The sequence below is a fragment of the Emys orbicularis genome, chromosome 15 (assembly GCF_028017835.1).
Source record: "Emys orbicularis isolate rEmyOrb1 chromosome 15, rEmyOrb1.hap1, whole genome shotgun sequence".
NCBI classification, from domain to species: domain Eukaryota; kingdom Metazoa; phylum Chordata; order Testudines; family Emydidae; genus Emys; species Emys orbicularis.
The window spans coordinates 7311364-7322474 of record NC_088697.1 but is presented as its reverse complement, the minus strand read 5'-3'; the positions used below and the strand labels follow the sequence as shown (position 1 = coordinate 7322474).

Genomic DNA, 11111 nt, shown 5'->3' with positions numbered 1-11111 from the left:
CTCCGGAAATTGACGCTAGCCCCGGTACATGGACGCACACCGCCGAATTAATGTGCTTAGTGTGGCCGCATACATTTGACTTTATACAATCTGTTGCCAAAAATCGAATTCTGTAAATTCGGATTAAACCCGTAGTGTAGACATACCCAAAGTGTATTAAAACCTTCCTTAAAGGCTTACCTCTTGGTTATCAGGTCATGTCAATTTTGTTAGAGGGCTTTCCCTTCACCCTCCCACTTCCCTAGTTCTTGTCACGCAGACAGGAAGCAGCAAAAGACCAGAAGTCTGAAGCGCAGACAATGCGATGTTTATTGGGGTTAATTTCCAAGCAAGCATATTCTGAAGCCCTTCACACCAGTCGGGCTTATCTCGATACACTGATATAATCTGAATATCTATATTCTAACAGTGGGTTCTACCCCTTCCCCCATTCTGTGTCTGTCTTGTCTATTTAGACTGTAAATTCTTCAGGGCATGGGCCATCTACTATTCTCTGTTGTACTTTGCCTAGCACAATGGGACCCACTGTTGGTTGGTCCTTAGACACTAAGGTAATAAATATGATTTATAATAATAATAACTCTCCTGCCACTTTGAGCCAAGGAAGCTGACCTTGGGATGTTACTGCTTAACAATGAGCTGGGGTTAAAACCATGGAATATTCTTCGTGACAAGAATCCCACAAATTCCACTGACCTTCCTTGTTTTCTTTGCCTGGAGTAGGGTTTCCAGTTTCCAAACCTGATGTGATCTCGCAGCTGGAACGAGGGGAAGAGCCATGGGTCCCGGACCTCCAGGGCTCTGAGAAAGAAGTGCTCCCGAGAGCTGCCTGCACAGGTGAGGAATTGGTTAAACCAACTCAACAACTGTTTGGGAATGCAGGAAACATTTGCGATGCCCTACAAAGGCCCTGTGAGCTCTCCAAGTTCAGGATTGTTCCCTGCAGATGTGGAATCATTATGGCAGATGTCACTCATGGCTTCCCTCCTATTCTGATAACTGGCAGCATGTCCCTCCCCAATCTCGCTTTCTCCTGAGTGTTCTGGTGAGATGCGGCCCAAAACTGATCCCTCCCTCTCTCCTCTGGGGAAGGGTTTGCAGAAAATCAGCTCCTGATAGGTTTGATCTCTCCCACACATATTTTGGTTTGTTCATCCCTTCTTCCATTCCTCTCGCTGAGATTTCTTTTCTCTCTGGTGCAGGGAGTGACCTATGTCTGGATTCTCTCTGTCTCCCATCAGGTGACGGGATGGTGAGTGAGAACGAGGAGACACCCCAGCAGGAAGATGCTGAGCAAGTAGAACCACATGGGATGTTATCAGGAAGATCCAAAGGGAATGTTTCCGGGAGTTGTGCACTCCCAGAAAAAGCAAAAGCCTGTGAGACTCAGCAGAGGCCAGAGGAAAACTTCAGTAGCCACTCAGACCTTATTACACGCGAGAGAATCAACTTGGAAGAGACACACTACACATGCCATGAGTGTGGGAAAAGCTTCAATGGGAGCTCAGACCTTTTCACACATCAGAGAATCCACAGAGGAGAGAGACCCTACATGTGCTCTGAGTGTGGGAAAAGCTTCAGTCGGAGCTCTGCCCTTATCACACATTGGAGAACCCACACTGGAGAGAAACCCTACACGTGCTCTGAGTGTGGGAAAAGCTTCAATCGAAGCTCTGCCCTTATCACACATAGGAGAATCCACACGGGTGAGAAACCTTATGGATGCTCTGAGTGTGGAAAACGCTTCAATCGGAGCTCACACCTTACCACACATCAGACAATCCACACAGGTGAGAAATCTTATGGATGCTCTGAGTGTGGGAAACACTTCATTGATAGTTCAACCCTCATCTCACATCAGCGAATCCACACAGGAGAGAAGCCCTACACATGCTCTGAGTGTGGGAAAAGCTTTAGTCGGCACTCACACCTTATCACACATCGTAGAATCCACACAGGAGAGACGCCCTACACATGCTCTGAGTGTGGGAAAAGCTTTAATCAGCACTCACACCTTATCACACATCTTAGAATCCACACACGAGAGAGAGCCTACACATGCTCTGAGTGCAGGAAAAGCTTCAATCGAAGCTCTGCCCTTATCACACATTGGAGAATCCACACGGGTGAGAAACCTTATGGATGCTCTGAGTGTGGGAAACGCTTCAATCGGAGCTCACACCTTATCACACATCAAACCATCCACACGGGTGAGAAACCTTATGGATGCTCTGAGTGTGGGAAACGTTTCATTGATAGTTCAACCCTCATCTCACATCAGCGAATCCACACAGGAGAGATGCCCTACACATGCTCTGAATGTGGGAAAAGCTTTAATCAGAGCTCTGCCCTTATCACACATAGGAGAATCCACACAGGTGAGAAACCTTATGGATGCTCTGAGTGTGGGAAACGCTTCAATCGGAGCTCACACCTTATCACACATAGAAGAATCCACACGGGGGAGAAACCTTATGAATGCTCTGAGTGTGGGAAATGCTTCACTGATAGTTCAGCCCTCATCTCACATCAGCGAATCCACACAGGAGAGACACCCTACACATGCTCTGAGTGTGGGAAAGCTTTTAGTCGGCACTCACACCTTATCAGACATCGTAGAATCCACACAAGAGAGAAACCCTACATGTGCTCTGAGTGCGGGAAATGCTTCAATCGGCGCTCACAGCTTATCACACATCAGAGAATCCACACAGGAGAGATGCCCTACACATGCTCTGAATGTGGGAAAAGCTTTAATCAAAGCGGAAATCTTACATCACATCGAAGAATCCACACAGGAGAGACACCGTACACATGCTCTGAGTGTGGCAGACACTTCAATCAGAGCTCAAACCTTATTAGACATCAGAAAATCCACATGAGAGAGAACGGTAATAAATGCCTTGACTAGGGCTGGCCAAAGATTTTTTTTTTTTTTTAAATCACATTTGCTAATTCCCACATAGTGATCTTTGCACCATCTTCACTGTGATCTCTCAGCTCCCCCAGATGAGTTGCCTGCTTCTGCCTTTTGCAGCTCACCCTTCTTTGGGGTCAGTCCTGTGATCTTTTCTATCAATTCCTTTCCTTTTGAGTCGTAGGCATTTGTGTCATAGAATCATAGAATATTAGGGTTGGAAGAGACCTCAGTAGGTCATCTAGTCCAATCCCCTGCTCAAAGCAGGACCAACGCTAATTAAATCATCCCAGCCAAGGCTTTGGCAAGCCGGGCCTTAAAAACTTCTAAGGATGGAGATTCCACCACCTCCGTAGGTAACCCATTCCAGTGCTTCACCACCCTCCTAGCAAAATAGTGTTTCCTAATATCCAACCTAGACCTCCCCCACTGCAACTTGAGACCATTGCCTCTTGTTCTGTCATCTGCCACCACTGAGAACAGCCAAGCTCCATCCTCTTTGGAACCCCCCTTCAGATAGTTGAAGGCTGCTATCAAATCCCCCCTCACTCTTCTCTTCTGCAGACTAAATAACCCCAGTTCCCTCAGCCTCTCCTCATAAGTCATGTGCCCCAGACCCCTAATCATTTTCGTTGCCCTCCGCTGGACTCTCTCCAATTTGTCCACATCCCTTCTGTAGTGGGGGGACCAAAACTGGATGCAATACTCCAGGTGTGGCCTCACCAGCGCCAAATAGAGGGGAATAATCACTTCCCTCGTTCTGCTGGCAATGCTCCTACTAATACAGCCCGATATGCCATTGGCCTTCTTTGGCAACGAGGGCACACTGCTGACTCTCATCCACTGTAATCCCCAGGTCCTTTTCTGCAGAACTACTGCTTAGCCAGTTGGTCCCCAGCCTGTAGCGGTGCATGGGATTCTTCCGTGCTAAGTGCAGGACTCTGCACTTGTCCTTGTTGAACTTCCTTAGATTTCTTTTGGCCCAATCCTCTAATTTGTCTAGGTCACTCTGGACCCTATCCCTACCCTCCCACATATCTACCTCTTCCCCCAGTTTAGTTTCATTCGCAAACTTGCTGAGGGTGCAATCCATCCCATCATCCAGATCATTAATGAAGATGTTGAACAAAACCAGCCCCAGGACTGACCACTGAGGCACTTCGCTTGATACTAGCTGCCAACTAGACACCGAGCTGTTGATCGCTCCCCGTTGAGCCTGACAACGTAGCCAGATTTCTTTCCACCTTATAGTCCATTCATCCAGCCCATACTTTTTTAACTTGCTGGCAAGAATACTGTAGCAGACCGTATCAAAAGCTTTACTAAAGTCAAGGTGTATCACGTCCACCACTTTCCCCGTATCCACAGAGCCAGTTATCTCATCATATAAGATTTTGCAATATTTTGGTGTGTCATTGATACCAATGAAAAAGAAATTAAACATGAAGTTATTGGTTAAAGAGTAAGATGCTAATGATGTGATAACCTGGATTATATTGGAAAACTGAAGGATATATTGTTTTTTTTTTCTTTTTGTTACTAATATAGGCAATGGTGGTTAATGCTGAAAAGCTTATTTGGGGTAATTTATCCCCCTTGGACAGAGGAGCTCTGACATCAGACCTTACTCCAAAGCTTGGGGTGGGGAAATATGTGAGAAAAGTAATGGATCTGAGAATACAAACACCACAGAGAATTTAATTATTTGTATTTCAAATGGAATTCATTTGAATAAGTGCTAAAGTAAATGTCTGTAAAGAGGAAAACAACTTAAGGACACAATTTGTGTAATCTTTTCCCTAGTTAGATTTTAAGGATCATGGAGTTCCCACTCTCTCTTGTTTGCAAAGGAAAGATGTGAGATGTGTCATGAGATACACACACTTATTAATAAGAATTGTGATGGATGCATGACACAGTGAGTATCTTTGGGGTTCACACATCCACGATTAATGTGGTTTGCAACAAGAGCTATTTTAGGAAAACTGCTGAGTTAAAGGAGACTTTTCCAAACTGACGTTAGCCGAAAGTCTACCTCATTCCAACAGGACTGGTGTTAGTACTTGTTAGTAAAAATAATACCTTTCTTTCTTTCTTTCTATATATTTGATTCATATATATGTTTACTATTCTTTAGAATCTTTATCTTCTACAAAGAGTATATCTGAATTCTAAGGCCCAGAACACAGGTCTTGACCAATGTGTAACCCTATTCAGGAATTTATTCATTATGCTGTATTTAATAACTCTAGGGTGCCTTCATGTCTGTAAAACTCTTTATATTCTTGGAAACCATCTCCTTAACATATATATAAAATGCTAACATAGGCCTATATAGATTAGGGACACTAATAAGAGATTATTGTTATAGCAGATGTTTTCTGTTGGGGAAATCAACATGGAAGAATGATTTTGGGGTAAGAAAGATCCACTGAGAGATATTAACTTGAAGAATTGTTAGTCCTCTCAGCTGTAAATAATCATGCCTTCTCCCATGAGTCAGGTAAACTGAGAATGTTCAGAAATGACACCAGAACATATGTTTCTGGGAGACTATTCTTGGCAAGTAGGTTTCCTTTGTCTGAAATCCTATACAATGATACCGATGTGGGAACTTAGTTGGGGGAATGAAAACTGCACAGATGCAGGACAGACACATATCCAGCTCTTAGTCTGACAACAAAGAGCAGTAATGGATCTATTTATTTCTGTATTCTATATAGTGCTATACTAATCTCTGATTAATAATCTTAGATTAAATCTTTTCAATTGAGCCTGTTATTTCGACAATCTCGAGTCGTTAACTCAGACACACAACAACTGGGCATGTTGTCTGTATCCAAGGCATAGTTCATATCTGATTTACCTGGAAGATCTCAGGGGAGACACCATGAATTGGGATAAGCTGGAATCGTCATCCACAAACACCAAGGGAAAGGCTGAAGTCCTTTGCCTTTCGGGTCACCAGGGTGTCTAAGAGAGACTGGTCCCCCCTGGGAAGGAGCTCACAGCATCAGTGACAGGGTAGGCCTGTATTCTCTGCCTAATAAATCCTGCTAGTGGGGAGTGCTGGGCTAGTTACCCCATCGCTTGGTTCCTTGACCAGCTCCAACTCCTACCACACAAGTCCAAAAACTGAAAGAGCTGCAGAGTTCCAACCCCTTCTCATTGTAGTACTTTTCCTTTTTCTGTTTTTTTCTCTTTCCTTTGCATTAGCAGGGAGATGTCCTGACCTTTCTATAATATTAGAGTGTGGCTCAGTGCATTCCCCTGTGTTGATCACCCATAAAATCCACAAAGGAAGGCATCAGATAGACTAGTTGCCCTAATCTTTGTAGCCCTAAAACTCTCCCCAATGACATCGCTGAGTGTGTGTGTTTCATTCTGTGCAAGCACACCAATAAATTAAGTTGTCAGCTATAGTCACAACTGTTACACTTCTGCTCATGAAAGCCTCAGTAAGGGCTGTGTTTGTGGAAAGAGAAGGATTAACCACACAAGAATTCAGTTAAAGGAGGAAGCTTTAATTGGCTTTGAGGTTGTAGTTTAAAGACAAACAATCCTTCGGTTTCCGTATTGAAATATATAACGAGCTCAATGTGGATTGCACAGCGTGGGTGAAGTTCTCTGAGGTTTTCAACTAACTGGACAGCCGCCTCCTTGGCTTCCTGTTTTAGGATTTATAAGGGTTGATGATCCGTTGTATTAATTTGATCATTTGATATGGTGATAACATGATTCCTGTGCAATAGCATTGTTAATGCATTGATTTACTGATTTTGACCTTAACATGGTAACAGTGCATTCACCCCCATAGTTAGTTTAGTCATGTATACAATAGTTTAGTCTTAGTGATGTGTGTACTTGATTTTGTTTTTTTCATTTTAATAACATGTATAAAGGGAATCTGGAGCCATTTCTTTCAATAAGCAACGTGGGCCAGAACTGCAGAAAATCAGGGTGGAGATCAGCGAGTGGACCTTGAATTGCCATCTAAATTAACCCTTTGGTTCTCACAGGGGAGAAACCAAACGGAGCATCCATCTCAGCTTCAGCTGTAACTGGAGGAACTCTGGGCATCACAAGGGAAAATGAGCTCCCCCTCCCAGGTTTTGGGGAATTGGGTGGGGTAGTGTGGATGAGTGAGGAGGGGTCAGTGAGGTGGGAAGAGTCTGTCAGTAGTGGACAACCTTAACTGTTCATTTCCTGGTTTTCAAAAGTTTGAATTTTGCTGACATTGAGGTTCTGAAAGGAATAACATCTCACCAGGCAAACTTCAGTAGGCATTAACCAAGTTTTTTGCCCTTTAATTAATAGAAGCAAGGGAGGTCCTGGCTGCCAACTAGCTATTAACCAGCTATCAAGACCAACTCCAGGGCTAGATAGATGGAAAGAAAACAATGAAAATGCCCATTAGAAAAGACTCCTTTAAAACAAATACATCTCTCCTACCTGCACAGCTAATGCTGGGAAGAAGCAAAAGAAAGTGACTGAATGCCATTCTCTAAGGGAAAGGTTTCACATATCCATCTTGGGTGTCTTTGTTGTAAAGGTGAAGCGGAAGAAAAGTCAATTGAATTCACAGGAAGAAGTTAGCAGATTTCTTCCCCTTTCCAGGCCCCAGAGAGTGAACGCTGTTTTCCTTGTAGCTCTTTGCTTTATTAACTCCTCCCCCTTGGTCTGAATTTCTTCTAGTAACAAACTCTAGTTTTGCTGCCTTCAGTATCTCAACATGTGTAGGCTTCGATGAGTAAGGGCCATTTCATTTCCCATTCAACCTGCCTCACATACAGATGAGACCTCATTCCCTCACCATGTGCCCTGCCCATGTGTTTGTCCGTTCACACCCCATTCATTCTTCCACTCTCCATCTGCACAGATTCCCTTCCCAGGGAGGAGGGTTTAGGGCCCAGATCTATGGTTAACACGTTGTCAAAGTGTCACTTAAATTTCAAAAACCCTAGTAGATCCTGGCAGCCCCCAGCTCTTCCTGCTCCCTCTCTCCCTTGGCAGTTCAGCTGGGCTGCAAAACCTCCCCAGTCAGTTTGACATCACAAAGAGACTGTTGGTTTCCCAGGTAACCAGGTAACTAGGCAATGAAACCCTCTCTGCAGGGGCCTGGCTGCAGGGGCCTGGTCTGAGCCTGGCATGAGTGGATCTACACTACACACTAAGCGTGGGATCCAACTCAGGTTTGAGCCCAAGCCTCAAGTCTGTGCAGACACAAATCAGTCCGACTTGGGTCAGCAGGCACTCAGGACCCAGGTCCTAGGACACAGCTAGGGAGGATGGTCAGATCCTGAGCCCAGTCCCTGTCATTGGACAGTGGGGATGCAGGTCAAGTGGCAGATCCAAGTCAGAATGGCTGCATAGTGCAGTGTGGGCATGTAACACAACCCCCCCCCCCAGTCCTCACTGGTGGATCAGGCAGAAGAGGATCGTTGGATCCCAATGGCTGTGAAAGCAGGTGAAGGCTGCAGCGAGTTGGGATCTCCAGTCATCTCAGACTTTCCCTGCCGCTGGGCCCCAGACCTCCTGCTTGTCATGATCGTGTGGTCGCTGCTGGAGCACCAGCTGCCCCACGTTTAAAGAAAACACTTGCAGGCTTCTACCATGCCCTGAAGGCATGTCTCAAGAAAACTGATGTGGACATCCCAAATAGGGGGGTGACCAGATGTCCCGATTTTATGGGGACAGACCCGATATTTGGGCTTTGTCTTATATAGGCGCCTATTACCACCCACCCACTGTCCTGATTTGTCACATTTGCTATCTGGTCACCTAATTGCAAGCTGGGAGGAGCAAGCTACCAACTGACCTCAATGGTGCCACATCCTCCATCAGGCAGTGCCTGCTTTGAGGAGAAGCATCTTCCCCTCCAAGCGGAAAAGAGAGAGAGAAAAGGAAGGAAAAAGAAGAACTTTCTCCCAGCAGGCAGCTGACCTGCCAGGAAATCTCTGTACCTACTGCAGGCAGAGCTGTGGTCCCAGGCTTGGACTCCTGAGTCATCTCAGGACCCACATGTAAATCCATGCTGGAGATCATCCTCGAATTGAGGGATCGCCGCCGGTGATTGACATGTCACACAACTGTGACACCTGGGTCAAACACATGTAAGCCCAGGTTCACAATGCAGTGGGGATAGTTAAACATGGGCTTGGAAACAACCAAGCACAGGTCACACAGACCTTTGAGAGAGATGTCACCCTTGAACCCTGCTGATTTTCCTCTTCTTGATAGGTTTCTTAGAACCACTAAGAGCTGTAGGTTTGTCACAGGACAAACAGCCCTTGTTTGTCTCTGAGACAATCTAGTCTGGGGCTGGCTGGATGAGGAAAGAGAAGGGCAGAAAGATTATTGTGGAAGAGAGGCTGAGTCAGAAGCTCATTGCACATCCAGCACTGACCAATTGCACTGCTGATTCTTCTCGTGAGACAAAGGCCGCCTTCTCAGACTCAGCAAATTAAATCTAGAAAAGGGGATGGACATTTTTATATGGCATTTACTCTAGATTTTAAGAAAGGAAAATTCAACAAATAGGAGTTTCATTCTGATCAGCTGTAGTGACCAGTCAGTGTGTGATCAGCAAAGCGGGGCCTTTAGATCCACCATACAGACGTCTGCCATGTCAAATAATAGAGTAGCAGCCGTAGTAGGTTGTTATCCTGTATGTAGACTGGCCATTGGTTTGGGGAGGGGGGAATGAGACACACACACCCTTCCAGGGAATTTCACAGCTATTTGCTATCAGCTGGGGAATGTAGAAAATGCACTATCCAACCACTGCAGTATCCCTATGCGTCTCCAATAATTCCCATCATCCCCCCCACATGCTCCTAACTTCCTTCCACCCTCAGTGGCTCCTGGCTCTGTCTCCTCCCTGCTCCTCACCCTTTGCATTGGGAGCAGGCTGGTTACTCCATCTATTCCACCCTGTTTGTTGCCAGAATTGGGATCCTGGAGAGCACTGGAGAGACACACTCCCTGCTCTCCTTGCTGGTGCTTGGTACCACACCAAACCCTGGTTTCCTCTCCATGGCTGCAGCGTAGAGGGAGCACTGTGGGATGGGATGAGAGTTAAGGAGGGTGGTGGAAGGCAGACAGCTTGCAGAGGAGGAATTCTCGCTTTCTCTACTTTCTGTTCTTTCCTTTCCCTGCCAGGATGGTGGCTTGTATTTCAGATGAGACTGTTGCTGAGAATGCAGGAGGGAGAGCAGAAAGAGCCCGTGAGCTCAGGGGAACCTGCTCCCATCCTGAATTCCATCCCAGCTGGGTTCTGCTAGATGGGAGGGACCCAGAGCTCTGTTTGCAGCTGGAGCTTGAGCATTTACACTGCAATTAAATAGCCTGAGCCCTGTGAGCCTGAGTCAGCTGGCACAGGCCAGCAATGTGGTTTTCAATTGCAATGTAGACATGCCCTCAGCCCCTGTGCAGGGCTGTACCTGTAGCTCTAGCCCTGAAGGGATGGTGCCACTGTGTGGCCGATTTATCCATTCCACGCTGGGGTGCTTTTCCAGGGAAACGCATTTTCTCTGCAGGGAGCCAGTAGCAGAAAAACCTGTTTCTGGCTGTCTGAGCTACAGCGTTAGACATCGTGGACACTCTCTCTTGTTCATCTGCAGTCTCTTCCTGTCCCTTTCCCCCATCTGGCCCTGGTACCTTGTCTTGCCTTGGTTCCTACTTCTGTTCTCTTGGGACAAATCCGCCAGCTCTGGCAGAGTTCTGGGGGATTTGGGGGAAAGGTGGGTTTTTTTATTGTTGTTTGTTTGTTTGGTGGAGGATCACAGTGACGGTTGTTGAGTCACACCAGGATGTGTTTTGTGAATCTTCTTCCAGCCAAGCAATGCACTGGAAGGGCCCCTGCTTGAAATTCAGCCATTGAGCTCCTGCCCTTTGAGCTGGGGCTGGTGTTATTTTATAACCAGCAACAGAGGGAGTGTGTCCCTGACACTTTCCCCAGGGTCTGCCTCTCAGCACCTTATTCACGGCAGGTTGGAATCTTACTCTAGCACCAGGTTGACGGTGTCCCTGGTTTAGTCGCACACTGCAATCTGATTGAACAGCGGGAAGGAAAAGCCTGGGCTTTAGTATATTTCTGAAACACTGCATGTGCTTGGACACCTTTAAGTTCCCTGTGTGTCAGGGTAACACCCACCTCTGCATGTGGCTTGAATGAACAAACAATAACGTAGCA

General features: G+C 46.1%; 1 protein-coding gene across 1 annotated transcript in view; it reads left to right on the top strand.

The window, feature by feature from the left end:
• Positions 1-1249: 1249 nt before the first annotated feature.
• Positions 1250-11111, top strand: part of LOC135889533 (zinc finger protein 883-like) — a 30290-nt gene continuing 20428 nt past the window's right edge. The window contains exons 1-2 of the mRNA XM_065417395.1: positions 1250-1706; positions 1875-2891. Of these exons, the coding sequence (XP_065273467.1) occupies positions 1250-1706; positions 1875-2891 (1474 nt within the window). The remainder of the gene's footprint in view (positions 1707-1874; positions 2892-11111) is intronic.